The 13,995-nt window shown below is 44.1% G+C and overlaps 1 protein-coding gene across 1 annotated transcript in view; it reads right to left on the reverse strand.

Moving 5' to 3' along the window:
• Nucleotides 1-13,995, reverse strand: part of CNTNAP4 (contactin associated protein family member 4) — a 334,655-nt gene that overhangs the window by 137,241 nt on the left and 183,419 nt on the right. The window contains exon 4 of the mRNA XM_075828837.1: nucleotides 5,826-5,973. Coding sequence (XP_075684952.1) covers nucleotides 5,826-5,973 — 148 coding nt within the window. The remainder of the gene's footprint in view (nucleotides 1-5,825; nucleotides 5,974-13,995) is intronic.

A 13,995-nucleotide genomic window follows, 5' to 3' on the forward strand; every position in this document is an offset into this window, starting at 1 on the left:
TAACGTTCATAAATTGACATGCGGTGTAAAATTTAAACCGCAGCATGTCAATTTATTCTTCGTAATCGCTGCTTTTCTGTTGCAGGTTTTCTCCATTGAATTCAATGGGGAGGTAAAACCAGCAATAAAGAGTGCAACCTATCAGAGTCCTAACCCGTTAGTGACCGCCAATACGCCTTTTAACGGCGGCCACTAACGGGCTTTATTCTGATGCATATGCCTTTTTACGGCACTGCATCAGAATGAGTAAACAGAGCAGGGAGCTGTCAAATCTCCCTGCTCTCAGCTGCCAGAGGCAGCTGAGGGCTCGGAGCATCACTGCTCTGGCGTGAGGTCGATATTAGTATCTGAGTGGTTTTGGAGAGAGGGAGGGAGCTCCCCCTCTTCCCCACGACACCCGGCGATACGATCGCTGAGTGTCTGTGTCTCCAATGGCAGCCGGGGGCCTAATAAAGGCCCCCAGGTCTGCCTGGAGCGAATGCCTGCTAGATCATGCCGGAGGCATGACCTAGCAGATGCCTGTCCGTTTTAAACGGACAGGCAGTAATACACTGCAATACAAAAGTAATGCAGTGTATTATAATAGCGATCGGAGGATCGCATATTAAAGTCCCCTACTGGGACTAGTAAAAAAGTTAAAAAAAAGTTTAATAAAGTTAATTTAAAAAAAAATGTGAGAAAAAATGAAAACCCCCACCTTTTCCCCTTACAAAATGCTTTACTATTATAAAACCAAAATAAAGTAAAAAAGTTACACATATTTGTTATCGCCGCGTCCGTAACGACCCCGACTATAAATCTATAACATTATTTAACCCGCACGGTGAACGCCGTAAAAAATGTAATAAAAAACTATGGAAAAATTGCTATTTCCTGTGAATCCTGACTTAAAAAAAATTTGATAAAAAGTGATGAAAAAGTCGCATCTATTCCAAAATGGTACCAATAAATACTACAAGTCTTCCCGCAAAGAAAAAGCCCTCAGACAACTGCATCGGCGAAAAAATAAAAACGTTACGGCTCTTCAAATATGGAGACACAAAAACAAATAATTAAAAAAAAAAGCGTTTTCACTGTGTAAAAGTAGTAAAACATACAAAAACTATACAAATTTGGTATCGTTGCAATCGTAACAACCCGCTGAGTAAAGTTATTGTGTTATTTATATCACATGGTAAACGGCGTAGATTTAAGACGCGAAAAAGAGTGGCGACATTTCAGGTTTTTTTCTATTCCCCCCCCAAAAAAAGTTAATAAAAGTTAATCAATAAATAATATGTACCTCAAAATGGTGCTATTAAAAAATACAACTTGTCCCGCAAAAAACAAGACCTTATACAGCTATGTAGACGCAAAAATAAAAAAGTTATAGCTCTTGGAATGCGACGATGGAAAAACGTAAAAATGGCTTGGTCATTAAGGTTTAAAATAGGCTGGTCATTAAGGGGTTAAACTTTGTAGTGGTTTTACTCCCTAATAGACATTAAACCTATCAAAACAGCTCAGGAGCCTAAACAGCCAAAATAACATTACTCATAGATATATAGGGTATACATTTAATTGAATACAAAATCTAGTAAAAACATACACAAACAGATCAAGGATGGAAGAAGTAAAAATCCTGCAACAGGCCGAAATACAAAGTAAACAGAGGTGAGTGCTAGGTAAAAAATAAATTGTGGTAGAAGTACAGTACTATATACACACTATACTGGAAAGTCACCTGTATGGTATATCTAAATGAAGAAAGAGGAGGACAATGGCGCTCCTCTAAGGTAATATTGTAAGGAACGGGGTGACAGTGAGAGCAGAGAGGTGAGCTGGTACACTCACCTGGCAGTGTTGTGCAAGGATAGGCACAACACTACTGCTTAGCGTGGAAACAAATGTTGCTGAAGATCGTTGTAGGTGTCGGCTGCCACCCGCTGCTATCCCACGGGAGAAAAATCTGTTCCCAGGGAGATCGAACACAGGATGTGGAGAAGAAAAGTTGCAGTATTCGGGACACGGCACCTGACAGGTAAGTGTTCAAAACGGAGTATTTTTAAGTAGATTTTATTGTAATAGATACTACACGTTTCAGGACCGGACAGGTCCCTTTCTCAGGTTCATACCTATGAACGCTTACCTGTCAGGCACCGTGTCCCGAATACTGCAACTTTTCTTCTCCACACCTGTATGGTATGGCCTCCCTCAGAAAAGGGGCCCTGGAATAAGATTAATAAATTATCAACATTTTCATATGTAGAAGGCTTAAAACTGTGTGAGGAACAGCCAAACTCTGCTTCAAAGGTGAGGTTGTTGAAGACAGCTTCATGTCACAGGTCCACCATGGCAAGACTGAGCATAGAAGCAAGGCATATGGTAGTTATACTGCATCAACAAGGTCTCTCCCAGGCAAAGATTTAAATGCAGACTGGGTTTCAAAATGTGCTATTCAAGCTCTTTTGAAGAAGCACAAAGAAACGGGCAACGTAGATGCAGTGGTTGGCGAAGCTAACATAGTGCAGCAGATCAAAGACACTCAAAATTGGAAGATGTCCAGCAGTCCCATGAGCTCAGTACTGGCAGAAACCCGTCGGACCCAGGTACACCCATCTAGTGTTCAGAGAAGTCTGGCGAGAAGTGTTCTGCATGGAAGAATTGCAGCCAAAAAGTCATAACTTGGAAACAAGACCAAGCAACTCAACTATGCAAGAAAACATCGGAACTTGGGTGCAGAAAAATGACAGCAGGTGCTCTAGACTGACGAGTCACAATTTGAAATATTTGTCTGTAACAGAAGGCAGTTTATTCGCGGAAGGGCTGGAGATCCGTACAATAATAAGTGTCTGCAGGCAACAGTGAAGCTGGGCTGACTTTCAGCAAATGGAGTTGGGGATGGTCAGGATTAATGGTGCCCTCAATTCTGAGAAATACAGGCAGATACTTATCCATCATGTAATACCAACAGGGTAGTGTCTGATTGGCTCCAAATTTATTCTGCAGCAGGACAATATCATAAAGAACAATTTTCAGTGTAAAGAAGAACAAGGGTCCCTGGAAGTGATAATATGGCCCCCACAGAGCCCTGATCTCAACATTATCGAGTCTGTCTGAAATTACATGAAGAAAAAGAAGGATTTGAGGAAGCCTACATCCACAAAAGATCTGTGGTGAGTTCTCCAAGATGTTTCGAACAACCTCCCTGCCGAGTTTGTTCAAAAACTGTGTGCAAGTGTAGCTAAAAGAATTGCTGTCACACCAAATAATGATTTGATTTGGATTTATCTTCTGTTCATTCATTTTGCATTTTGTTTATTGATAAAAAAAAGTATTAACACCTCTAGTTTTTAAAGCACTCTTACTTTGCAGCATTTTCCCACAATAGCCTAAAATTTTTGCACATTACTGTGTGTAGATATATATATACAGTGAAGGAAATAAGTATTTGATCCCTTGCTGATTTTGTAAGTTTGCCCACTTTCAAAGACATGAACAGTCTAGAATTTTTAGGCTAGGTTAATTTTACCAGTGAGAGATAGATTATATATTAAAAAAAATAAAAAAATCACATAGTCAAAATTATATATATTTATTTGCATTGTGCACAGAGAAATAAGTATTTGATCCCCTACCAACCATTAAGAGTTCAGCCTCCTCCAGACCAGTTACACGCTCCAAATCAACTTGGTGCCTGCATTAAAGTCAGCTGTCTTAAATTGTTACCTGTATAAAAGACTCCTGTCCACAGACTCAATTAATCAGTCTGACTCTAACCTCTACAACATGGGCAAGACCAAAGAGCTTTCTAAGGATGTCAGGGACAAGATCATAGACCTGCACAAGGCTGGAATGGGCTACAAAACCATAAGTAAGACGCTGGGTGAGAAGGAGACAACTGTTGTTGCAATAGTAAGAAAATGGTAGACATACAAAATGACTGTCAATCGACATCGATCTGGGGCTCCATGCAAAATCTCACCTCTTGGGGTATCCTTGACCCTGAGGAAGGTGAGAGCTCAGCCGAAAACTACACGGGGGGAACTTGTTAATTATCTCAAGGCAGCTGGGACCACAGTCACCAAGAAAACCATTGGTAACACATTACGCCGTAATGGATTAAAATCCTTCAGTGCACGCAAGGTCCCCCTGCTCAAGAAGGCACATCTACAGGCCCGTCTGAAGTTTGCAAATGAACATCTGGATGATTCTGAGAGTGATTGGGAGAAGGTGCTGTGGTCAGATGAGACTAAAATTGAGCTCTTTGGCATTAACTCAACTCGCCGTGTTTGGAGGAAGAGAAATGCTGCCTATGACCCAAAGAACACCGTCCCCACTGTCAAGCATGGAGGAGGAAACATTATGTTTTGGGGGTGTTTCTCTGCACCACATCAATGGGAGAATGGATGGAGCCATGTACCGTCAAATCCTGAGTGACAACCTCCTTCCCTCCACCAGGACATTAAAATTGGCTCGTGGCTGGGTCTTCCAGCACAACAATGACCCGAAACATACAGCCAAGGCAACAAAGGAGTGGCTCAAAAAGAAGAACATTAAGGTCATGGAGTGGCCTAGCCAGTCTCCAGACCTTAATCCCATCGAAAACTTATGGAGGGAGCTGAAGATCCGAGTTGCCAAGCGATAGCCTCGAAATCTTAATGATTTAAAGATGATCTGCAAAGAGGAGTGGGCCAAAATTTCATCTAACATGTGTGCAAACCTCATCATCAACTACAAAAAACGTCTGACTGCTGTGCTTTCCAACAAGGGTTTTGCCACCAAGTATTAAGTCTTGTTTGCCAAAGGGATCAAATACTTATTTCTCTGTGCACAATGCAAAAAAAAATATATAATTTTGACTATGTGATTTTCTTTTTTTTTGTTATTTAATCTATCTCTCACTGGTAAAATTAATCTAGCCTAAAAATTCTAGACTGTTCATGTCTTTGACAGTGGGCAAACTTACAAAATCAGCAAGGGATCAAATACTTATTTCCTTCACTGTATATATATATATATATATATATATATATATATATATATATATATATATATATATATAAAAGAAAAAAGATTGCAGCACTCCAGCGAGGTCCAGTTAAAAAAAAAGCTGTGGTTTTATTTGCCCATGTTTAGAGCCAGTAAAGCCAAACATGGGCAAAGAAAACCACAGATTTTTTTTACTGGACCTTGCTGGAGTGCTGCAATCTTTTTTCTTGTATGTTATTTTAAGCTTTGGATTAAGCTCTAGTTGCTTTGCACCCACCTCTTTATTACACGAGTGATGCTTCATTTAAATATTTAAAAACTTGTATTCAATTCAAATCCATTACCGGATTTCTGTGTAATGTTGTTTTATAAGTAATAGAAGTCGTATAACTATTGAAGTTATAATAAATCAAGTACAAAATTAATTTGATTTCTCCCAGTCCAATTAACTTTTTTATTTTTACGTAGCAAAACTAAACATAGTATATCTATTAAGAATAAATAAGAATCCAAGGTTTTGTCACTTATTGTATATTTGTTTTTGTAAATTACTAAATTGACTTAATCAGTGCATCATATTAATGAAAGATCTGAATTCATATAGTATATGTATAATGAGTATTTATATATATATATATATATATATATATATATATATATATATATATATATATATATATGTGTGTGTGTGTGTGTGTGTGTGTGTGATGCGGAACATTCTAGGACGAATTTGCAACAAAGTCAGAAAATATAACACAAATATCATTATGGGAAAAATGATCTCAATGAAAACAAGACTTATCTTCTTAAAGATGTTTTTCATATTTCTAAGAGGGTGAACAAATAATACTTACTGTATGTACAGCCATATACTTCTACTCTCATTCCAATCCTGCCATTTATATTCCAATCCAATGGGTTGAAACGCAGGTATCTTGCTCGTATGTGGTTCTGAAGCTTATAGTGAACAACACTGTCAGCATTTGCATTTCCTACAAATTCCTAAAATGACAAGATGTAAATATGAATAACATTGTTTTACTTATTTTTTTTACCCTCATTGTGTACATTTTTAATTTATATAATAATAATGTAGATGTAGCTTCGAGCCAATCAAAAAGACAGTTGGCACTATACTGTATATGTTCAGAATTTAACCCTCCCTAACTATAAAATAAACCATTCTAAGTATTAGTAAAAGAAAAACAACCTAAATTATCCTAAGGCACCTTTTGTTGTTTCAATTGTGGTCACGAAATGGCATTTCATATCATATATATATTTGGCAAGGATGTGGTGTCCGAGGCACAGTTAGCTCCGCCCACAGCCCGACCTGCAAGGAGCCTGTGAGGAAGGAGCTGTGATTGTGCCTCTATTTGTCTGTGTGTCTTTGTGTTTGTGTGTGTGTAAGTTCTAGTATGTGTGTATGTGTTTTTGTGTGTGTGTATTTGTGTGTCTAAGTGCCTATATATGTATCTGTTTGTATATATATTTCTGTGTGTGCATCTACTACATTATCTGTACTCAGAGTTATCACTGTGTGTTATCTGTGGTGTTAGGCCCTATTCACACGACAGGGATTCTTGGCCGTGTAACGGACGTTCCTTGAACGGCCATCAGACCGCCGCAGTAGGAGCAATAGAACCCTAATGGGGCTATTCAGACGGACAATTTTATGACGGTTCCGGTAAACCGAACTGTCAAAAAATGGAACATGCCCTATTTTGGGCCGTTCTTCCGGCCGCACGAATCCCATAGAAGTCTATGGGGCCGTGTAAAGCACAGCTGTCACTCGGATGTGATGCGAGTGACGGCCGTGCGTTCATTCTGCCACTCGCTCCCTCTCTTCTCCTCCTCACAGTATCAAGTGCATGTGAGGAAGAGGAAGAGTAGGAGGGTATGTTGTTGCTCCCTGTAGGAGCTGAATCCCTAATCCCCTTTCACAGCTTCGGCCGAAGCTGTGGCCGGGGATTCCACTCCACGAAAAGTCCTTGACTTCACTGTCCATATATGGACAGTGATGTCAGGGACTTCTCCTGGAGCGGTCCCCTACTCCTGAAGCTACTCCGATGCTGTGGCTGGTGATTCCGCTCCAGGAGAAGTCCCTGACTTCACTGTCCATATATGGACAGTGACGTCGGAGACTTCTAAAGCGGAATCACCAGCGCTGTGGTCGGTGATTCCGATCCAGGAGAAGTCCCTGAATTCACTGTCCATATACAGGAAGGTAGGGGGTGCCATCTATGGGGGTGGCTATGTACAAGGGTGCTGTGTGGCACTACCTACAAGAGGTTGGTGTGGCACTACATACAAGGGGGGCTGTGTGGCATTACCTACAAGGGGGCTGTGGCAGTATCTACAGAGGGCATTGTGTAGCATTATCTACGGAGGGCAGTGTGTGGCATTATCTACGGAGGGCAGTGTGTGGCATTATCTACAGAGGGCAGGGTGTGGCATTATTTACAGAGGTAAGTGTGTGGCAGAAAATTTACAAATGAAATTCATCCGTTTTTAAAATGGACAGGGAAAAAAACGTATGCAAAACGGGTCAAAATCAGCCGTTAAAAACGGAAACATGGCCCGGAATGGAAACGGAACAGATGCAAAATGGCCGTTTTTATCGGCCGATACTCGGACCCTATCGTGTGAATAGAGCCTTACATAGGACTGCAGGTAACATCTACATTATCTGTACTCAGAGAGTTGTCACTGTGTGTTATCTGTGGTTTACATAGGACTGCAGGTAACATCTACTACATTATACCTTTACCCTGGGTGAATAATCTATTATTCAGCAAATGCTTCCGCATTTTTCTTAGGATTTAAATTTTCTTAATTAGTTTTTAAAATACACTTATATTTTTTTATAATATTTTTTATAAATACTTACCATCATTCCTTTTGCTAGCAAACCCGTGTAATGGGTTTTCTATACTAGTCATATATATTTGGCAAGGACGTGGTGTCCGAGGCATAGTTAGTTCCGCCCACAGCCCGACCTGCAAGAAGTCTGCGAGGAAGGAGATGTGAGTGCTCAGTCTGTCTGTTGTTTGTACCTCTATTTGTCTGTGTGTCTCTGTGTTTGTGTGTGTTTAAGTTCCAGTTTGTGTGCCTTTGTGTGTGTGTGTGTGTATTTGTGCCTATATATGTATCTGTACAGTGGCATAGCTACAGGGGTCGCAAAGATTGCAGTTGCGACTGGGCCCCTAAGCCTGGGGGGCCCATAGGGCCCTCGTTGCCACACAGCGCTGACCGGGCTTCCAACTGTATTTGCGTCCTCAGGATGCAAATACAGTTCAGTGCAATGCTGGAGCCTTGCTCCAGCATTCACGGTGCCGCGAGCGGCTCGGCGCAGGCACCAGCAAGTCACTCACAGACCGGAGGAGAAGGATCCTCCACCCATCATGGGAACGGGGATAGGTAAGTAATTATATAATTGTATTACACTGTATGGGACAGCTATGGGGGTACTATACTGCATGGGGTAGCTATAGGGGGCATTATACTGTATGTGGCAGCTATGGAGGGCATTATACTGTACGGGGGGAATTATACGCTATGGGACAGATATAGGGGGCATTATACTGTATGGGGGCATTATAATTTATGGGACAGCTATGGGAGGCATTATACTGTATGGGGGGTATTATACAGTATGGGTCAGCTATGGGGGGCTTTATACTATATGGGGTATTATACTGTATGTGGCAGCTATGGGAGCATTATACTGTGTGGGGTATTATACTGTATGGGACAGCTATGATGGGCGTTATACTGTATGGGGGTGTTATACTGTATGTGGCAGCTATGTGGTCATTATACTGTATGGTACATTATAGTGTATAGGGCAGCTATGGGGGACATTATAGTGTATGGGGCAGCTATAGGGGCATTATACTGTATGTGGCAGCTTTGGAGGGCATTTTACTTTATGGGGGCATTATACTGCATGGGACAGCTATGGGGCATTATACTGTATGGGGGGCATGTTACTGTATGGGAGATTTATAGGGGGCATTGTACTGTGTGGGGAATTATACTGTATGGGACAGCTATGGTGGGAATTATACTGTATTGGGGCATTATCCTGTACGGGGCAACTATGGGTGAAAATATACTGTGGGGGCAGCTATGATGGGCATTATACTGAGGAGAGAGCTATCGGAGGCATTATATCGTGTGGTGACATCTATGGGGCATTATACTGTGTAGGCAGCTATGGGAGGCATTATATTGTGTGTGGGCAGCTATGGGGTGAATTATACTGTGTTGGGGCAGCTATGGGGCATTATACTGTGTGGGGCAGCTATGGGGAGTATTATACTGTGGAGGCATTCATGGGGTCTGTGGGGCAAAGCGGCTGGGCATAGGCGTGCGCAGGGGTGTGGTGCTGTTGGAAGGGGTAGGGAGGTCCAAGCTGAATTCTTGCACCAGGACCCATGAGCGTTTAGCTACGCCCCTGTATCTGTATGTGTATATATTCCTGTGTGTGCATCTACTACATTATCTGTACTCAGAGTGTTATCAATGTGTTATCTGTGGTGTTACATAGGACTGCAGGTAACACTACTACATTATCTGTATTTAGAGAGTTTTCACTGTGAATAGGCCTGCATGTAACATATACTACATGATCTGTACTCAGAGAGTTATCACTGTGGGATCTGTGGTGTTACAAGACTGCAGATAACATCTACATTATCTGTACTCAGAGTTATCACTGTGTGTTATCTGTGGTGTTACATAGGACTGCGGGTAACATCTACATCAGGGGTCTCAAACTTGGCCGGGTAAGTGGGCCGCATATAGAAAAAATGTGAAGTGGTCGGGCCGCATTACTTTCAAATTTGATACAATACAAAATTATTGTTAATCAATTCGTTATTTGAACTACTATAACACTATATTACTATAATAATACCGCTAGGTTTAAAATTTGAGAGATTTCTCCACGTGCTTATTTCAACAATCCAGCTTTCCAGTTTAAGTGTCGCTAAATGCAGTCCGGCGGCTCAGTTAGCACACATGTCAAGATTGGGCAGCCCCTTTTTAGATAGTGCCACAGTGCCCTCGGTGGATGCTGCCACAGAGCCCTGTGTAGTTGCTGCCACAGCAGTGCCCTGTGTAGATGCTGCCACAGCAGTGCCCTGTGTAGATGCTGCCACAGCAGTGCCCTGTGCAGATGCTGCCATAGCAGTGCCCTGTGTAGATGCTGCCACAGCAGTGCCCTCTGTAGATGCTGCCACAGCAGTGCCCTCTGTAGATGCTGCCACAGCAGTGCCCTCTGTAGATGCTGCCACAGCAGTGCCCTCTGTAGATGCTGCCACAGCAGTGCCCTCTGTAGATGCTGCCACAGCAGTGCCCTCTGTAGATGCTGCCACAGCAGTTCCCTCTGTAGATGCTGCCACAGCAGTGCCCTCTGTAGATGCTGCCACAGCAGTGCCTTCTGTAGATGCTGCCACAGCAGTGCCCTCTGTAGATGCTGCCACAGCAGTGCCCTCTGTAGATGCTGCCACAGCAGTGCCCTGTGTAGATGCTGCCACAGCAGTGCCCTCTGTAGATGCTGCCACAGCAGTGCCCTGTGTAGATGCTGCCACAGCAGTGCCCTCTGTAGATGCTGCCACCGCAGTGCCCTCTGTAGATTCTGCCACAGCAGTGCCCTGTGTAGATGCTGCCACAGCAGTGCCCTGTGTAGATGCTGCCACAGCAGTGCCCTGTGTAGATGCTGCCACAGCAGTTCCCTCTGTAGATGCTGCCACAGCAGTGCCCTCTGTAGATGCTGCCACAGCAGTGCCCTCTGTAGATGCTGCCACAGCAGTGCCCTCTGTAGATGCTGCCACAGCAGTGCCCTCTGTAGATGCTGCCACAGCAGTGCCCTGTGTAGATGCTGCCACATCAGTGCCCTCTGTAGATGCTGCCACAGCAGTGCCCTGTGTAGATGCTGCCACAGCAGTGCCCTCTGTAGATGCTGCCACCGCAGTGCCCTCTGTAGATGCTGCCACAGCAGTGCCCTGTGTAGATGCTGCCACAGCAGTGCCCTGTGTAGATGCTGCCACAGCAGTGCCCTGTGTAGATGCTGCCACAGCAGTGCCCTTTGTAGATGCTGCCACAGCAGTGCCCTCTGTAGGTGCTGCCACAGCAGTGCCCTCTGTAGGTGCTGCCACAGCAGTGCCCTCTGTAGATGCTGCCACAGCAGTGCCCTCTGTAGATGCTGCCACAGCAGTGCCCTCTGTAGATGCTGCCACAGCAGCGCCCTCTGTAGATGCTGCCACAGCAGTGCCCTCTGTAGATGCTGCCACAGCAGTGCACTCTGTAGATGCTGCCACAGCAGTTCCCTCTGTAGATGCTGCCACAGCAGTGCCCTCTGTAGATGCTGCCACAGCAGTGCCCCCTGTAGATGCTGCCACAGCAGTGCCCCCTGTAGATGCTGCCACAGCAGTGCCCTCCACAGATGCTACCACAGGGATGTCAGGGGCTTGTCCAGAGCTGGAGTCCCGGAGCAGAGCCGCTTCTGGCACTCTGCCTGGGATTCCAGCTCTGCTCCTGAGATCACTGTCCATATATGGACAGAGATGTCAGGGGCAACCCCAGAGATGGAGTCCCGGGCAGAGCGCTAGTAGGCTCTTCCTGGGACTCCAGCTGTGCTCCTGACATCACTGGGACTCCTGCTCTCGTGAAGCCCCTGACATCATTGTCGATGTATGGAAAGCGATGTCAGAGGCTTCCCCAGAGTCCCGGAGAAGAGCCGATAATAGCGCTCTGCCCAGGACTCCACTCTGGGGAAGCCCCTACCACATTGTCCATATATGGGCAGCGATGTCAGGGAATTCCACAGAGTCCTGGAGCAGAGCCTGTACTAGCGCTCTGCCCGGGACTTCGCTCTGGGGAAGACCCTGACACACTGTCCATATATGGGCAGCAATGTCAGGGAATTCCACAGCGTCCCGGAGCAGAGCCGATAGTAGCGCTCTGCCCGGGACTCCACTCTGGGGAAGCCCCTACCACACTGTCCATATATGGGCAGCGATGTCAGGGAATTCCACAGAGTCCTGGAGCAGAGCCTGTACTAGCGCTCTGCCCGGGACTTCGCTCTGGGGAAGACCCTGACACACTGTCCATATATGGGCAGCGATGTCAGGGAATTTCGCAGAGTCCCGGAGCAGAGCCTGTACTAGCGCTCTGCCCGGGACTCCAGCTCTGGGGAAGCCCCAGACATCGCTGTTCATATGTGGACAGCGATGTCAGGGAATTCCAGAGTCTCGGAGCAGAGCCGATACTAGCGGCTCTGTGTCCCTCGGGCCACAGATGACAGCCCCAGGGGCCGCATGCGGCCCGCGGGCCGCGTGCTTGAGACCCCTGATCTACATTATCTGTACTCAGAGTTATCACTGTGTGTAGGGCTGGGCGATTTGACAAAAACTTAAAATCTAGATTTTTTTTCAACCCTATAGATGATTTTTGGTTTGATTCTTGATTTTCTTATTTTTAGGAGTAATTAAGGAATTAGTATGCATGCAATTCCCTTATCTCCAAAAAAATAGCAAGACACAATTATTTTACATAGGACAATTGCAGGCATAGTTATCCAATAATATATATTAACTATCAAGATTGTCCCTTAGCTGCTACGTGTGATCACGCTCACTTATAAAAGGGACAATGCTGATAAACATCATATATATATTTGGCTCAGACTAAAAAGAGCAACTATGAGTGCAGAGGAATGCCAGGAACAACGAGAAACCAATTCCCAAAACAAGGCGTTAAGAAGGCAAAACCCTGAAGTAAGACAAGCCTATAATGAACAACGTCGTTCTCAAAGAGCACAATTATAAATACTTATCATTCCCTTTGCTAGCAAACCCGTGTAACAGGTTTTCTAGACTAGTAATGAATATATGCCAAAACCTCTTAAAAACACCTCTCATAGAAGACCACACATGATCTAGCTCAGGTTTTTCAGTGATGGATTATCAAATTCAGTTTTTTAATGTAATTTTGGGTGGTCATCTTAATGAGGTTTCACTGTACCGGTTGCAATCTAAAATAAATGTAACATGAGATCATGTCAGTTCCTCAAGATAAAAGGAAAGTACTCCTTTGACATTAAATACATATATATTAGGGCTGGACAATTAATTGAAAAAAAAATACGAAACCGAAATTCAGCGCAATTAACCAACGTCATTTAGCGCATTTCAGTTTCTTAGATTTTTTTTCCCCCAGTTTCAACTATATCTGCGTCCTCAGGACTCAGGTACAGTTGAACCCAATGGTAGAGCAGGGAACCATAGCTCCCTGCTCTACCATTCACTATGTATAACCGGACGCTCACGGCTCGGCGCAGACAGCCGTGAGACATTGATGTAATTGTGGTGCCTGTCTGCCGCTGAGCCACACAGACTGGAGGAGCAGAGGGATCTCCTCCACTCTTCGTTGGAACGGGGTTAGGTGAGTATGTATTTTATTAGGCACTATTGTGGCTATGTGGGGCAGCTATGGGGATATTATACTGTGTGGAGGGCAGTTATAGGGGCATTATACTGTGTAGAGGCAGCTATGGGAGCATTATACTGTGTTGGGTGCAGCTTTGGGGACATTATACTGTGTAGATGGCAGATATGGGGGCAGTATACTGTGTGGGGGCAGCTATAGGGGCATTATACTGTGTAGAGTGCATCTATAGGGACATTATACTGTGTGTGGAGGGCAGTTATCGGTGGCATTATATTGTGTAGAGTGCAGTTATGGGGCAATATACTGTATGGAGGGCAGTTATAGGTGCATTATACTGTGTGGAGGGCAACTACGGGGGTATTATAATGCGTAAGGCAGCTATTGGGCATTGTACTTTATGGGGAGCACTATGGGGCATTATACCTTGTGGGGGCAGTGTCAGAGGGTATATTATATACATTAGTTTACAGCAGGCTCAGTGGATAAATATTAATTCAATGGCGTAGCATGCAAATACAGGGCGTAGTATGCAAATAGGTGGGTGGCCTGAATAATCGTTCATTAATC

The sequence above is a fragment of the Rhinoderma darwinii genome, chromosome 1 (assembly GCF_050947455.1).
Source record: "Rhinoderma darwinii isolate aRhiDar2 chromosome 1, aRhiDar2.hap1, whole genome shotgun sequence".
Classification (NCBI taxonomy): Eukaryota; Metazoa; Chordata; class Amphibia; order Anura; family Rhinodermatidae; genus Rhinoderma; species Rhinoderma darwinii.